Below are 17,890 nucleotides of genomic sequence, written 5' to 3'. Positions count from 1 at the left end.
TCCTGGTTCCAAGCACTCTCCAATGTGCGGAAACCCACAGCATATTCAGCCACACTGCAGGGGTCTTGCCGAAGCTGGATTAGCTCCCGGGTAGCTTCTTTCCCGGAGAACGTTGCGAAAAAAACCTTCTTCACCTCTTCCACAAACCCCTCCAGACTAACGCATATGGCCGGCTGCTGTTCTCATACAGCAGTAGTCCAGGTGAGAGCCCTCACAGACATCAGAATGATGAGATAGACTGCTTTGGAGCATTCCGAGAGGAAGGAGGAGGCTGAAGCTCAAAAATGAGGGCACACTGAGCTAGAATCACCCAACAGGTGCTCGACTTTCCATTGAAGCGTTCCTGCTGGGGGTAAATGAGGCTCCCAAGAAGGTGGAGTGGCAAATAAGACGGCACTGCTAGCAGCTGAGTCGCTGAGGAGCTGCAGGGTTACCACCGTGGTAGGCTGCCTCTGAGACAACCCACGGAATTGCTCCAGCAAACTGTTCAATGCCTGGTCATGGCGTTCAGCCAACATTATAAAGCCACAAAGCAGTTCCTCGTGCCTCCCGATGGCGGCTCCTTGGGGGGAGATGGCATCCTGCAGCTGGACCGGGTCTGCTGGGTCAGTCATGGCCAGTTCGTACTATCAGGATACGGTAAGACCCAGATGCAGACCGTGTCGAAGCAACAATGTTTATTGTAACACCAGGGGCAGGCAAACGACAGGTCAAGGCAGGCAGGGTTGGAGTTAGAGTTGGAGCAAAGGTGCAGGACGGCAGGCAGGCTCAGGGTCAGGGACAGGCAGAGTTCAGTAATCCAGAGGTGGAGCAAAGGTACAGGACGGCAGGCAGGCTCAGGGTCAGGGACGGGCAGAGTTGTCAGGCGGGCGGGTACAGGGTCAGGACAGGCAAGGGTCAAAAACCAGGAGGACGGTACACAGGGGATAATGGGGAAGATGGGCAACACCTGGAGGGGGGTGGAGACAAGCACAACGACAGGTGAAACAGATCAGGGCGTGACAGTAGATAGCCAGAGCGAATTTGCCATCTACATCTATCGACAGTTGTCGAAGTGACATCATAAACATTCTATTGAAATAGTTACTTGCATAGTGGAGTATTTTGTTTGGACATGCAGATAGCTAGCTAAACAATGAACCGTAATCCCAACGTAATCATAACGTTACTACCCTGCATGAATCTGCAGGTAGCTAACCAACCAGGTTCAATGTTAGGTAGCTAACAATTAGGCTCTTACTACACAGATCATACATGTAACATTAGCTAGCTAGCCAGCCAGCTAACGTTAGCTAGCTAGCTAACAGTACACTTTAACTTGAAATGAAAACAAAGTTCTGACAAAATTAGAAACGTGTAATATCTGAAAATGTAGCTACCTAGATTATCTTACCTGTATACATGGGTGGACGCTTCTCCCTCTCTGTTACGGATGCCATGGTTGCCCTTAGTTTGAAGAGGTAATCCGGTGTTTTACAACAGCCTTCTGTGTGTTGTCTTTTTGGCCCCGTCTGCATATTTGCAATCAAACGCCCAAATTTGATTTGCAACCACTGATTTCAAAACTCAGTCCTCCAGAAAGTGGAGAGCAACACTTATGCAGTTCTACTATGTGATATCTATATAAAAAAGCACTGTTAGAAAGGATTACCTTCACTTACTGACCAGCTCATATTATGGACTGAAGCGTGCTACATGGCAGACCAATCTGAACTCATCTCTAGGTATTTCTAGCCCACTCATTATTTCAGCCAATCATGGCTAGTGGGAAGGTTGCTGGCTTTTTCTTTCTAAACCAACTAGGCTCGTAATTTAACAATTGTATTTACAGATGGCATTGAAGTTTGTTATTAAGGCACATGAAAGTTCACATGTTACATTAGGCATTTCTGCCCCAAAACACGTTTTGATTCTCAAAAAGTTTACGTTCGAATGGCTATCCTGTGAAGTAGTGACGCGCGACATATGTTATTTTTCCTGAAACGAGTCACAAATGCACTATTCATTATGTGGGTTGAATGCCATCCCATGACGATAGTCACTGCCCATTACTGCTTATTACTTATTGACCATCATTTAATCACATTACTTTACATTAAGCAAATATTTAAGTTGTTGGGTATAGTACATTGTTTTTATTTGATGACTTTATTATTTCATTCCAAGTAATCATCTCATGTTGCCTATAATGTCTGACAAAATCACTATTTCTAGTTCTTCAATGTAAAGGCATACTTTTATGACTGCTAGATACTTAGATTAGGGAGGTCAAACTCGTGGAGGATCTAGTGTCTGCAGGTTTTTGTTTTTTCCTTTCAATTAAGACCTAGACAACCAGGTGAAGGGACTTCTTTACTAATTAGAGACCTTAATTCATCAAACAAGTACAAGGAAGGAGCAAAAACCTGCAAACACTCGGCACTCTGTGGAAGGAGTTTGACACGTGACTTAGATCATGCATTTTCTGGTAGAGATCCCTCACGAAGCAACTACTCTCTATCCCTCAATTGCGCATTCTTCTGTCTCTTTTCCATAGCACGTGTAAAATAACTACTGACTGCACAAGTAGGCATGCAATGGATTATGGTCATTGTAGTTAATTACCACGTGTTCTGCGCTAAACTATGAAGAATATTGGCCTGTTGGAAACTACAACTCCCAGTCATACCCTGCTGTGAGAAACAACCTGGCGACAGCCCCCTTTTTGATTGACTGGAGTGATGATTAAAAAAACGTATGAGCACCAATTAAAACATGCCCACATTGGAGACCTCAGCAGTCATTGTTTTCTCTCGGCCACAGCATTTTTTGTGACAGAGGCATTCTGACAAATGATCAAGGGGATAAAATGAATAGCTTTGAAGTCCTGGGTTTCAGATCAAAAGCCCCGGCTAATGCCCCATTACAGGTTGCACTCAGGCACTTTAGTGGCCAGCCCCCTCGTGATCCAGTAATGCAGCCAACAGAAATATGTTCCCTCTCTCTGCCTGGCTCCATTTCTAGCCCCGGACCATGCCTTCCTCACCAGGGTTTTAACTGATCAGCTGATGATGGCAAGGTTGATGGCTGGCCTTCTTCTTTCAAGGTTTTATATGAGAGCCCCATGTTCTGAGTGCAGTTAGAGTACTGGTATATTAAAGTAAGGTCTTATACAGGTATAGGACCTGTTTGAACTGCTTTTACCATGTTTATAGTTTTTTTTTTTTTTTTTACCGTGTTACTCCATCTGAGTGGACTCAGTAATGGCCCTTATATTGTACCAGAGTGGTTTTCAAAAGGTGATTTCAGTTATTTCAGTGCAGAGTTAAGGGTAAAAGCTTTTCACTTCCTTCCATGTTTTAGAAAATTGGATGTCAGTGGTGCTGTGTGTCTATATGTGAGAGTGAGACTGTTGGCTCTATTTTTGTTTGTGTGGGTGTCTGTTTGTTTCAGTATGTTTTGTGAGTGAAATAATAACATCATTTTATGTTGACAGTGAATCTAAAGTTCATTTCACATTTATTAGCTTTAGCGAAATTGTATTTATATTGTATATTGTTCTTTTCCATTGATGGCACAGTATTTCCTGAATTCTTCCCAGCCTTCCATTCCAGGGCTGACCTGTGTCAAATTCTCAGTGCCTCAGAAGTAATGGCGCTTTAACAGGACTGTAGCCCAGCTGAAAGGGATGCAGAAAGCTGTGGGACGTTGGACAAATGTGTTTCCCTTCACTATATGGTCACTGGGAAATAACCTTGGTTATACTAGCTGCTGCAGTAAGGTCCAATGAATGTGGACACGGACAGTGGCTTATTATTCATAATCTGATTTTGAAAAGGCATCTTCGGATCCGCCCCTCTGGGATCTATCCTCACATAGATTGCTTTTCCTTGCCCTCCTCTTCTTTCCTTCCTTCCCTCACTCCCTCCATCCCTCTCTCATGGAAGGCATTAGCCTGCAGATTGGACAAAGTGAGCAATGTTCAGCAGTTAAAAATTGAACAAGGGTAGAGAGCAATTAAAACTGGATGACCTTTATGGGAGGGGGTGCTAAAGAACGGCTGTTAAAGACACAAAGTTAAACAGTTTTATTTCTAATAACATTGATTTAATGTTGTCCGAAGGGTTCTGGGCAGTGGGTTCTAAGCAGCTACAGTCAGATAGATTCCAACGGGAGGAGGAGAGGTTACAGTGGTTTTATATGGACACACACATTGGCCCCTCTGTTAGCCCCAGAATCGTTTACAGTTAAAACTACAATTTTAATTGTTCAAAGAAATAGGTTTTTATTATCTCGCTTTGATCTCAGAGAGAGCGAAGGAGATGTGAAACATGCTAGCGGTTGTGGTATGCTACTGGTGATCTCCTTCAAAGAAGTGGGTATTATTCCTTCAATGCGTGATCTGACCCTTTCAAGTGGTCAGAAGAAACTCAGGACACTTCTAAGCACAATGAAAGACAGTGGTAAGAAGTGTTAGCTCCCTAGCAGTTAAAACAAGTGTAATATTGTCGTATTTATCTGATATTCTCCATGAACCTGTATGTATTAGCATTGAGTTAGCTACTAGCTAGCCATGCTAATGTCTTCATAAAGAGCTGTAGGGAGCTACTTGACATCCTGTTAATAATGTGGTCAGTTTAATATCATCCTAAAGCCTGAACCGCTGTATCAAGCGGCCGTTCTGATCGCTCCGCTCGCAGAACCCAAATCCCAGTAGCTATGTTGCTGATTAGTATAGAAGGATGTAGCTTAGCCGTTATCAGCTGTTGGCTCCAATGACACAGTAATCCAGCGAGACGCTAGGCGCGAGACGATGTGGCACCAGAAAACACACACTAGAATAATCGAATTTACCCAACAAAGACTGATGGACTCCTAAATATGTGGTATCTCCGTGAGTCTTTCAAAGTGACCCGTTTAGACCAGTCAGAACTTTCCTCGTCTAGCATCAGCTAACATGCAGCATTTCATTCCGTGACTAAACGCTCTTCAAAAGCTCTTTAGCCTTCATAAAATAGGTTCTCATATGATGATGTAGCCCAACAAGGAGAAGACTAAGGCTAATTTTGACATGCTAGCTGTAGAAAACAGCAGTTCGAACACAACAGCTAACAACCCTTTGATTCGCTTCAGTCTTCACAATGACGATACAACCCCTTCATATTATGATGACGATACTGTAACCCAGAGGAGAAATAGCTAGCTAAGACTAATTTCTGCAGGTTAGCCAGAACAACACAGGGCCTTTGTACCTTAATGGGTCAGATACAGAGAAGCTAGATGCATCTCCCTCTCGGTGAAGTAAATGGAGGTGGATGTTGGCCACTGGCAGGCAGTCGATCATCTTACCTGGTTATTGTCCTCCCAATACAACGACTGTCAGACAGGTCCGCTAGCCCCCAAGAGAGTAAATGGTCATATGCTGATGTGAGAGAAATGTTAAGTGTAAAGAGAAAGGAGAACAGGAGAGAATCTCATTTATGGAAGAAGGCTAGTTTTATTCCCTCGGGACAGGACGGGGGAAGGGGGGGTCTGTTTAGCATATCCAGAGAGCCCATGGGTCAGTCGATCTGAGATTAAAAGGGACCTGCATAGGATATTGCTGCTCGCTGCTATGATGATGCTGCTTGTGCTGGTTGTGTTTCTTTGTGTGTGTTTGTGCCAGTGTGGGTGAGCATAATAAAGAAAGGTGGTATCAATGCAATTTGATAGTGTGTTTTCATCCTTTAATTGAAGCCTCTGTTTCAGGAGGGGACTATGTCTTCTGCAATAACACATAATTGTCGTGGGTGTTGTTCACCATAAGAATGTAAGGCTGCAGCCTATAGCGTAGCCCATGTGACTTCATAGCCTTTTCCCTCTTCACATGTTTATTTTGCAGAAAGACATTATTGGAGAAAGTTGACATTACCCATGTTTCTTTCATGTGAATCCTGTACATATTTTAGTCAGAGCCTTAAACACATGGCTCTCCATGGTGTTTGAAGTGCTCTGCATTAGTAAAATCCCTTCAAGCAAGGCTGAAGTCTGGCAAAGCCCAACCTCATCATCCTACCATCCAGACATCAACTGTAAACTGTTTACTTTCTCTCAAGAGTTTCATTTTACTGAACACAGGGTTATTGCTGCTCAAGCCTCATCTCCCTCACAATAAATGGGTTTTAGATTCTTAATAAGATGGTAAAAAGAGTTTGAGAAAAAACTAAGCTAAAGAGGCTTACCAGCTAAAATGGAAGTTGTTTGCTAATTACCCTTGAGGCTCTAGAAAATGTATTCATAGTAAAAGCTTAAACACCACCTACATGTGAATGAAGTACACAGACATGCATAATTATGGGTAGTATCCAGCTATGATACTTTAAAAGCATTAGTATGGTGTTCCGTTTGAATGTATATAATAATTGGCTAATTATAGGATTAAATATTGTGAAGGGTATTACGCCATAGTAGAAAAGACGAGGTGCAATCAGGAAATACACTTTCCATGATATAGACTGACCAGCTGAATCCAGGTGAAAGATATGATCCCTTATTGATGTCACTTGTTGAATCCACTTCAATCCGTGTAGATAAAGGGGAGGATACAGGTTAAAGAAGGATTTTTAAGCCTTGAGACAATTGAGACATGGATTGGATATGTGTGCCATTCAGAGGGTGAATGGGCAAGACAAAATATTTAAGTGCCTTTGAACGAGTTATGGTAGTAGGCGCCAGGCGCAACAGTTTAAGTGTGTCAAGAACTGCAACGCTGCTGGGTTTTTCATTCTCAACAATTTTCCGTTTTTATCAAGAATTATCCACAACCATAAGGACATCCAGACAATATTAGGAAGGTGTTCCTAATGTTTTATATGTTCGGTGTATATCGTATACAGTCCTAATTTCACATGACATTTTGTGTCACATGAATTGCCATAAATTAATTTAGCCCCTGTTATATTTTCCAATGGCAGAGTGACTTTCTTAGCACTTTAACTTGAATTAAGACACTGAAGTGCGACGTGGATCAGCTACAGTTTAGCGACCATCTCGTAATCAACGTCCTCTTGCATGTACGTTCTACCGAGCACAGCTAATTTCGATCCTATTTCCTCTATTGCATTTTCTCATCCCCAATGCAGTCAGCTAGGGCCAGCGATGGAGCATGAACTAGATTTGGTGAACTGTGTTCGTGAATAATGCATTTAGTCAGTGGCGTCCAGGCATTTGCCCGATGGAATTGCCTCTGGAGCATTCGCCGGGGTCTGCATTTCTGTTAGGTGACTGATGAAACACCTATGCTGAGTATTTCACACCTGTCAGTGACATCACCAGCTGTAGATGAATGATGGAAATATCAGGACGAACCACATGACGTGGTGCTTCAGCCTTGTCACATTTACAGCTCATTACAGGGACCTTGAGCTTTTTACTAGCTTACTGGATTTGGATTTGCAGACAGGAATAAAAAGGTATAGGCTGGAACATTTGATGTACTCTCTCGACATTAGGCTACCACGGACAGCCTCTTTATGTGTTCCCACTGTGAGATATGCTGCATCAGATTGAGATTTTTTTTTCAACGACTGGTCCTTGTGACGTTCTTCGAGAACGCTGCAAATTAACCAAATGTTGTATCCCTCTCTCTTTCTTTCTCTCTCTCTCTCTTTCTCTCTCTCTCGCTCTCTCTCTCTCTCTCTGTTCTCTCTCTATCTGCTCTCTGTATTTGTGCCTCTCTATAAGCAGCAGCACGTGATGGAGACAGACAAAAGAGTGACACATTGGGAAGGTTAGCTGTGGTTTTTGTGTTGTTAGTCAGCTACGAGGGTTTCTATAAGCCTGTGAATGGGCTCGTTGAGTCGGAGGTAATTTTGGGCCCCGGCGTGGGGCATTAGTTGGACTGGCCTTTCTGCTGACTGGCCCGCTTTCTTCCCCCCCAGCAGCAGCAGTAGCAGCAGCGGCAGTATATACCCCTCTCTCTGCTGCATCGGCATTTCTGTCCAAACCAAAGGCCTTTATCTCCCTGACCATGACGACATGTCTGATATGCCGAGGTGGTGGTGGTGGCAGCAAGGATCTCTTTCAGTTTCGTTATACCTCCGGGAGCTAATAAATCTAGATATACTGTAGATAAACTGGAACATCCAGGGTTAGTACAGTAAATGCTGCTCTGGTCTCCTTTGGGCTATGGGAGCTTGGGGGCTGGGGGATGGGGGTTGGGGAGCTGGCCATGATAAATGAATAGACACACGCTGGACATCCCCATTCATTATTATTGGAATTTGTGCTGCCTGCTGGGAATTTGCACAGCGATTGCCATGGCGCCTGATTGCTGAAGGGCCTCCCAGAGGCGTTCACATGGCCAGATCTCAGACTGAGCTAGGGAACAGGAGCTCGGCTCAGCAGCCAAACAACAGACCTCGGTGCTACAAAGACTCACAAGGAAACCACTGCAGTCGAGTGTAGGCTAACCCAGGGTATTACACACGTACACACTAATATCAGTTAACACAGAACTAAAGTCTTGCGTAATTGGTCAGATGCTCAATTAAGTTCTGGGTCTTTGCATGTTAAGAGAAGAGAGACAACGAGGATCGGAATCGGAAAGAAAAGCTCTACCTTCTCTCTTTGCAACTGTACCATCTGCACCAACTGTCCTATCTCCTTCCGAAATCCAAGACCTAATGGTGCTCATTATCTCACGCATTCCATTGTTTCATGACAGATCTACGGTACCATTTATGTTTATGTAGTCTGTCCACGAGAGAACACACACACACACACACACACACACACACACACACACACACACACACACACACACACACACACACACACACACACACACACACACACACACACACACACACACACACACACACACTGTCTACCCTCACACAGGGAACAACATTGCAGCCTTGTTTGTATTTATCCTTCACCTGAAAAAAAACATATATGAGCTAGGCTCAGCAGCTAGAGCAGCCCCATAAATGCTAATTAAGATGAAGCAATATAAAGAGGCCAATCCCACCCACCCAGTCATTCTCTCATTCTCTCTCTCTCTCTCTCTCTCTCTCTCTCTCTCTCTGTCTCTCTCTCTCTCTCTCTCTCTCTCTCTCTCTCTCTCTCTCAAACTGTGTGCTCACTCCACAAATCTGCATATGTTCCATCCAGGTGCATTCATATAGAATGTGTACAGTACATGGTTTTGGGGTGATTTAGAGCAAAAAGTTCATTGGATCTAGTATCTCTTTGATCAAATCAAATCAAATGTATTTATTTGATCTTATAGTTTAATAAGCAAAGCATAAAGCACTTTAGCCAACCAATCAATATACCTAATTTAAGAAGAGTGTGTGAAGTAGATTGTGCCACCTCTCCCTTCAACGATATGTTGTCTCTCAAGTCTCATTCACCCAGTAGAAGCTGTCATTGTGAGCTGAGCCGTTCTGACACTTCTCTCTGTATTCTGTATGTGTCTGAGCATCAGACGGACTAGTGCTGTGGAGGTGATTGCCTTAAGGCTGGAAGGAAACAACGTCAGCTAACCAAGGTCACATCGCGCTCTGAAGTTGGCTTGCCAGGTTCAAACAGACAGAAAAAAACGAATTTGATGAGGTTGCTCTGAGCAGTGTGCAGATGGTCAATATATAGGCACTTGGTGTGTTCCAGCATATAGGCATAGGATAGATACTCCTTTGTTGATTCTTGTATATCTTAATTTCATAGTGTTCACTTTGCTTTTTTCCCCCACAATGCCGAGCCACTCTCTGAGACACCTTTGTGTGCTTTTCATCAATATTTAGATGAATGGCAATTCCTCAGGTACAGCAGATCAGTGCACTGTCATGGCTTTGTTTTGCAGATGCGATGCATTAACTGTAGCACAGTGTAAAGGGTTGCATCCAGGGCCCTTACAACAGTTTCTCCCTCCCTCTCTACGAACGTGATGAAGTAAAGCAGGATTGTATTTTCATTAATCTTGTTGAGAACCCTCTGAATACATTTTAGTTCAGTGTTGTATTTTCAACCAACAAGGCTCAGTGCTTGTACAGTATTCATTGATTAGAACCCTCATTATTTTCTCTCTTCTCTCTATCTGTCTCTAGGTGTCTCTCTACTCTCTTCTGTTATAAATTTTTTAAATATATAGAACGTGCCTCTATTTCGGACCCCTTTTTGTGTGGACATGGTGGTTCATTCAGTAAGGTACACTTCACTGGATCACTTTGTGTCCGCTGTGAAAGTCAACAGTATAATCAATGGAATGTTTTTCCCCTCTCTTTACGCTTTGCCCATTTTCACAATTTCACAATACTTTGCCATTGGGAAAATGGCTCCGTCACCTGCTGTGGTGGTTTAGCCATTGTGCTTTATGTTACAGAATACAGTGCCTTGAAAAAGTATTCATCCCCCTAAATAAAGTCCATCTGTGTGCAATCTAAATGTCACATTATCTGTCAAATGATCTCAGTATATACACCTGTTCTGAAAGGCCCCAGAGTCTTCAACACCATTAAGCAAGGGGCATCACCAAGCAAGCCGCACCATGAAGGAGCTCTCCAAACAAGTCAGGGACAAAGTTGTGGAGAAGTACATATCAGGGTTTGGTTATAAAAAAACATTTGAACATCCGGAACGGAGCACCATTAAATCCATTATTAAAAAATGGAAAGAATATGGCACCACAACAAACCTGCCAAGAGAGGGCCGCCCACCAAAACTCACAGACCAGGCAAGGAGTGCATTAATCAGAGAGGCAAAAAAGAGACCAAAGATTACCCTGAAGGAGCTGCAAAGCTCCACAGTGGAGATTGGAGAATCTGTCCATAGGACCACTTTAAGCCGTACACTCCATATAGCTGGGTTTTATGGAAGTGGCCAGAAAAAAAGCCATTGCTTAAAGAAAAAATAAGCAAACAATTTGGTGTTCACCAAAAGGCATGTGGGAGACTCCCCAAACATATGGAAGAAGGTATTCTGGTCAGATGAAACTAAAATTGAGCTTTTTGGCCATCAAGGAAAACGCTATGTCTGGCACAAACCCAACACCTCTCATCACCCCGAGAACACGATCCCCACAGTGAAGCATGGTGGTGGCAACATGCTGTCGGGATGCTTTTCATCGGCAAGGACTGGGAAACTGGTCAGAATTGAAGGAATGATGGATGCCACTAAATACAGGGAAATTCTTGAGGGAAACCTGTTTTAGTCTTCCAGAGATTTGAGACTGGGATGGAGGTTCACCTTCCAGCAGGACAATGACCCCAAGCATACTGCTAAAGCAACACTCGAGTGGTTTAAGGGGAAACATTTAAATGTCTTGGAATGGCCTAGTCAAAGCCCAGACCTCAATCCAATTGAGAATCTGTGGTGTGACTTAAAGATTGCTGTACACCAGTGGAACCCATCCAACTTGAAGGAGCTGGAGCAGTTTGACTTGAAGAATGGGCAAAAATCCCAGTGGGCAGATGTGCCAAGCTTATAGAGTCATACCTCAAGAGACTTGCAGCTGTAATTACTGCAAAAGGTGGCTCTACAAAGTATTGACTTTGGGGGGTGAATAGTTATGTACGCTCCAGTTTTCTGTTTTTTGTCTTATTTCTTGTTTGTTTCACAATAAAAAAAAATATTTTGCATCTATAAAGTGGTAAGCATGTTGTGTAAATCAAATATTACAAACCCCCCAAAAATCTATTTCAATTCCAGGTTGTAAGGCAACAGAATATGAAAAATGCCAAGGGGGGTGAATACTTTCGCAAGCCACTGTAGAAAGTATCTGTTACATGTTGTGTATTATTTTGAGAGCCGGATGCAAGTGAACACGAAATACTTTCTCTTTAGTTTAACTAGCAAGACAGTGTTAATTCTTTCTGTCACTGAAATGTTGTTATTAGTAGGTGGTGAATTCTATTTCTGCGTGCGTGCACCAAAGAATTGTAGCTCCTATTTTGCTTTTCACATTCCAACATCTCTGATCAGCACCCCGTCAATAGGGCCAGGGGTTAAACCTTCATTCTTGTTCAGAGTCAGGGCTCAATCTCCCTCCCTCCACAGGCCCACATGTGATGTGCTCCCTCCCACTGCTGTGCTCCCAGTGTAAAGACCCACTGAAATCGCAGCTCTCTGTCTGTCCTCAAGGTAATACAAGAATGGGAGATTAGATGTCCTTCTTCAAGGCTTTTGTTAAGTCATTTGCCGTCTGGTTTAATAATTTAAAATGGCATTGGTGCAGCCGACACAGAAATGATATATCTTTACATCTGATCACTTTAGCTTGGAGGAGTTTCAGTATTATCTGTATGCTGGCCGTTTTTCTGTTCTGTGTGTGTGTGTGTGTGTGTGTGTGTGTGTGTGTGTGTGTGTGTGTGTGTGTGTGTGTGTGTGTGTGTGTGTGTGTGTGTGTGTGTGTGTGTGTGTGCATAGACGTTTGTTTATGTGTTTAAACGTGTAGAAGTGTGTGTGTGTGTGTGTAGGTGTGGTGTTTGAGATGCACTGTCACTCACCTGAAACATGAACCAATGTTAGACCACTGCCACTGAAGTGCTCTGGGACTGTGTACTAGAGCTCCACGGAGCTGTGTGTGTGTGTGTGTGTGTGTGTGTGTGTGTGTGTGTGTGTGTGTGTGTGTGTGTGTGTGTGTGTGTGTGTGTGTGTGTGTGTGTGTGTGTGTGTGTGTGTGTGTGTGTGTGTGTGTGTGTGTGTGTGTGTGTGTGTGTGTGTGTGTGTGTGTCACTGCAGCTGTGTGTATATGTATGTGTACACACTGATGAAATAAACATCACACACTTCTCACTCCCTGAGAGTCAGGATTGCTAGCCGACCACGGCAAAGCATCCGTGTTTGTTATTGGGTAGAAGCTGGCATGCAACGTCTTGAGCTAAAAGCAATAAGAAAAAAGTCTGGATCCTATGTAAATGATTCCTCTCTTATTTATTTAATCTGGTGCTTCTATTTACCCAGACACAACAGTTCATTTAGCCACAGTCTAATTGGCACATCAGTTTAAAAAACAATGTTTTGGTATTTTAGATATATTCGTTTTGATTCAGCAAGTGCCCTTCAGGGGTTTATCATTTCCCTTTTGCTTTCATTCTTTTTATTTTTTTTCACTCAGTTTCTCCTTCTCTCTTTCTACTGCCACAGTTTTAAACAATACTTTTGGGGCACAGCTTGAAATACATTATGTATGAGTTTTAGGAGGAATTGGAGGCTTTGTGGACTATACCACACAGTCTGGGAGTGGTGTGGGAGGAGGGTCCCTGTCTATCTGGATGTCCGTCTGTCTGTCTGAGTGTCTACTCACTGTCTTTCTGTCTCTCTCCCTGGTTGCCTCAGCTTCAATCTCATGTTCTGTCTCTTCTCTCCCTCTCTCTCTTACAGTGAAGTTTGTGAACTGCGGCCAAGGTGGACTGGTGCAGTTCGAGTGCAGTAACCCGTCCGACTTCCGTATAGAGGCTGACGGGGTGGTCTACGCCCTCAGGCCATTCACCGTGTCCACCCTCCGGGCGGTGCCCCTAGTGATCGTGGCCAGGGACGAGACCAATCAGCAGCAATGGCAGACCCAAGTGAGATTAACGCCCCCAATAGGCCAGAGCCAACAGGTACGTCCAACACCTCTGCACACATCCTCTCTCCTTTCCACCCTCTCCTCTCTGTCTCTTATGATTCTTGATTATTTGTGACTTCGGGTAGCATTGTGGAATGTGGAATGTTCCAATTCCAATTCCGCCCCTGCATCTAATTCCTTCCTCTTATTAGCCGTGCCGGAGCATTCACAGATGATTTGTTCCCTAAATTGTAGCAGGTGTTCCGGGAGACTGGGATGGATGCTCGCTAATTAAAACGTAATGTGTCAATTTGAAGGGGAGCACAATCATATACTCAACGCGGTCAGTGAGTAGCGGCGCCACACACAACAGATGCAGAATAGCTCCTCATAAAGACTGATTTCAATCAGCTTCCTTGTGGCGGTAGCGGCGAGGTTTATGGCTGTATCTTTGTCATCCAACCAGAGGGGAGTGCATTGCAGTGCACCCCTAGTGGTGATTCAGAGAACAGGGAGCATCTGTCTTTCAGCTTCAAAGATCCTGCCATTCAGTCAATGTTCTGTAGATGAGGGAGGCCGTGTGATGTGGTTATGTAATCAAGTGTGTAATTGAGAGAGAGAACAGGGATATGAGGAGAAACAAGGCTCAAATGGCCGTGTTTGTATTTCTAGCCTCATTCTCAGTCCTGGATTATGTGTTTCTGTTCAGTTCAATGGTCATAACCTGTGAAAGTCTTTCTCTCTCACTAGCTGGAATGGTGTTAATTGGCTAGAGTGCACAGACTCTCACATTTAAACTCTCTGTGTCGCTCTCTCTCTCGCTCTCTCTCTCGCTCTCTCTCTCGCTCTCTCTCCAATTTTTAGGTCTGATCTTCATACATTGTGGACTCTTATTGTTAATGAATGCCTCTTAAGTACATCACAATGAGTCTCTTTGTTCAACAAAGACACCATCTGAAAAGACATAGTCTTTTCCTCCAGTCATATACAGAACAAATTAGCTGCACAAGCAGCCCATTTCAAAAGCACCTCTCTGAAACATCACATAAAAGGCGAGTGCATTCTTTTATAAGCCTCCAGATTAAACACACATTTTTACAGTTATGTCAAATTGGTGTGAGTGCAGTGGGCCAACAGCAGCAGCAGCAGTGTTTTGTGGTTTCAAATTAAACTTATACAGGGGATGATTTAGTGAGAGTTTTGAAAACAGCATTGTTAGGGCGCTGATGCTCATTTACCATAGTGACTCCTGCAGGTATGTGATTTTAATGACACCATTAGTCACACGTGTCGCTCATTTAAAGAGAAATGTACACTTGTCCAGGCCAGATAAACAAGGGGCTTGGCCACGGTAGCTTTTAAATAGAAATAGGAAGACCATCATGGGTAATCATGGCCATTTTAGAAGACTCTGATTGACCCTAGATGTTTGTGTTGTTTTCTATGTGATTGTATGGACAGTTGTTAATTTGGCCTGGATGATTATGGTAGTAATCAATGTTCCCTCTAATTTTTCTCATCACTGAGCAAATTGCAGGTCTGCTGAGCGCAAACTCGAACATTGAGAAAATTCTCTGCAACTTCCAGCGGGTGTTTACTGTGAACACTGAGGCTGTACCCACTTTAAGTTACAGTTTTAACAGTTGCCATGTAGGCTACTGTAGCTATTTAATCATAATCTAGGCATACCAGAGTGTCCTATCATCAAAAACAATTGACAAAGAGGTGACTGAAAATGGTGGTGATGTTGAATGCAAGAAAACACAAAATAAAATGCATAATTATTCCCATACCATTATTACAGAGAATCAGACAAATGATGCTACCCTCTGCCTATTGGCTATTTAGCTTATTTAAGCGTCTCAAAATTCAACATTGCCCCTTTAAGACATACAAAAGCTTTTTATCTGACTTGCTTTTGAAAGATGTCTAGAAATGTACACGTTTTGTGCTCTTGTAGGAAGCAATCCCTCCCCTATTGATGACTACAAATGATATATAACTGGGGTAATGACTCACTAACTACCAAAGGATATGAACAAAATGTGCACATGTGGCTACATGTAGCTCTCGCTTTGATCTCAAAACAAATGCTTCTCCTGCTGTAAACACTGTCCAGGTCAAAGTAAATGGCACAGGTCCATATACAGTGCCTTGCGAAAGTATTCGGCCCCTATTGAACTTTGCGACCCTTTGCCACATTTCAGGCTTCAAACATAAAGATATAAAACTGTATTTTTTTGTGAAGAATCAACAACAAGTGGGACACAATCATGAAGTGGAACGACATTTATTGGATATTTCAAACTTTTTTAACAAATCAAAAACTGAAAAATTGGGCGTGCAAAATTATTCAGCCCCTTTACTTTCAGTGCAGCAAACTCTCTCCATAAGTTCAGTGAGGATCTCTGAATGATCCAATGTTGACCTAAATGACTAATGATGATAAATACAATCCACCTGTGTGTAATCAAGTCTCCGTATAAATGCACCTGCACTGTGATAGTCTCAGAGGTCCGTCAAAAGCGCAGAGAGCATCATGAAGAACAAGGAACACACCAGGCAGGTCCGAGATACTGTTGTGAAGAAGTTTAAAGCCGGATTTGGATACAAAAAGATTTCCCAAGCTTTAAACATCCCAAGGAGCACTGTGCAAGCGATAATATTGAAATGGAAGGAGTATCAGACCACTGCAAATCTACCAAGACCTGGCCGTCCCTCTAAAATTTCAGCTCATACAAGGAGAAGACTGATCAGAGATGCAGCCAAGAGGCCCATGATCACTCTGGATGAACTGCAGAGATCTACAGCTGAGGTGGGAGACTCTGTCCATAGGACAACAATCAGTCGTATATTGCACAAATCTGGCCTTTATGGAAGAGTGGCAAGAAGAAAGCCATTTCTTAAAGATATCCATAAAAAAGTGTTGTTTAAAGTTTGCCACAAGCCACCTGGGAGACACACCAAACATGTGGAAGAAGGTGCTCTGGTCAGATGAAACCAAAATTGAACTTTTTGGCAACAATGCAAAACGTTATGTTTGGCGTAAAAGCAACATATCTCATCAACCTGAACGCACCATCCCCACTGTCAAACATGGTGGTGGCAGCATCATGGTTTGGGCCTGCTTTTCTTCAGCAGGAACAGGGAAGATGGTTAAAATTGATGGGAAGTTGGATGGAGCCAAATATAGGACCATTCTGGAAGAAAACCTGATGGAGTCTGCAAAAGACCTGAGACTGGGACGGAGATTTGTCTTCCAACAAGACAATGATCCAAAACATAAAGCAAAATCTACAATGGAATGGTTCAAAAATAAACATATCCAGGTGTTAGAATGGCCAAGTCAAAGTCCGGACCTGAATCCAATCGAGAATCTGTGGAAAGAACTGAAAACTGCTGTTCACAAATGCTCTCCATCCAACCTCACTGAGCTCGAGCTGTTTTGCAAGGAGGAATGGGAAAAAATGTCAGTCTCTCGATGTGCAAAACTGATAGAGACATACCCCAAGCGACTTACAGCTGTAATCGCAGCAAAAGGTGGCGCTACAAAGTATTAACTTAAGGGGGCTGAATAATTTTGCACGGCCAATTTTTCAGTTTTTGATTTGTTAAAAAAGTTTGAAATATCCAATAAATGTCGTTCCACTTCATGATTGTGTCCCACTTGTTGTTGATTCTTCACAAAAAAAATCAGTTTTATATCTTTACGTTTGAAGCCTGAAATGTGGCAAAAGGTCGCAAAGTTCAAGGGGGCCGAATACTTTCGCAAGGCACTGTATGATCTATTTGCATATAGGCCTCCTGCAGCTCTGATTGGTTATGCCGCACGATCTCTGTAGAGTAAGAGCTGTGTGGTGCGTGTCAATGCAATAGAATCCTACTCCAAAGCATTCTGCCTACAACAAAATCGCTTGCATAGTTTGTTTTGTTTCGATATGTTCCATTGAAAGTGGCTAATATTGAGTTGATTCGATCACCATTGCCACAGTAAAGTGAAACGTTGATTGTGTTAACTAACAGGGAACACTCTAAAAAGTTTAGTGAAGTTTAACCTGTTGAGTGTAGGGGGCAGCATTTTGATGCTTGGATGAAAAGAGTACCCAAATGAAACTGCCTATTTCTCAGGCCAAGAATCTAGAATATGCATATAATTGTCATATTAGGATAGAAAACACTCTAAAGTTTCCAAAACTGTCAAAATATTGTCTGTGAGTATAACAGAACTGATATTGCAGGCGAAAACCTGAGGAAAATCCAACCCGGAAGTGCTGTTTTTCCTGAAAGCTCTCTGTTCCATTGCCTGCCTTTTCTCCATTTAAATGGATATCAACCAGAATCATTTTCCTATGGCTTCCACATGGTGTGAACAGTCTTTAGACA

At 43.0% G+C, this 17,890-nt stretch overlaps 1 protein-coding gene across 1 annotated transcript in view; it reads left to right on the top strand.

The window, feature by feature from the left end:
* LOC110530422 (cadherin-2) overlaps window positions 1–17,890 on the top strand; it is a 104,489-nt gene that overhangs the window by 52,942 nt on the left and 33,657 nt on the right. The window contains exon 3 of the mRNA XM_021613477.2: window positions 13,342–13,562. Within this exon, the coding sequence (XP_021469152.2) occupies window positions 13,342–13,562 (221 nt within the window). The remainder of the gene's footprint in view (window positions 1–13,341; window positions 13,563–17,890) is intronic.

The sequence above is a fragment of the Oncorhynchus mykiss genome, chromosome 8, assembly GCF_013265735.2.
Source record: "Oncorhynchus mykiss isolate Arlee chromosome 8, USDA_OmykA_1.1, whole genome shotgun sequence".
Taxonomy (NCBI): domain Eukaryota; kingdom Metazoa; phylum Chordata; class Actinopteri; order Salmoniformes; family Salmonidae; genus Oncorhynchus; species Oncorhynchus mykiss.
The sequence above is the reverse complement of the archived record's forward strand: the minus strand, read 5'-3'. Positions and strand labels throughout refer to the sequence as shown.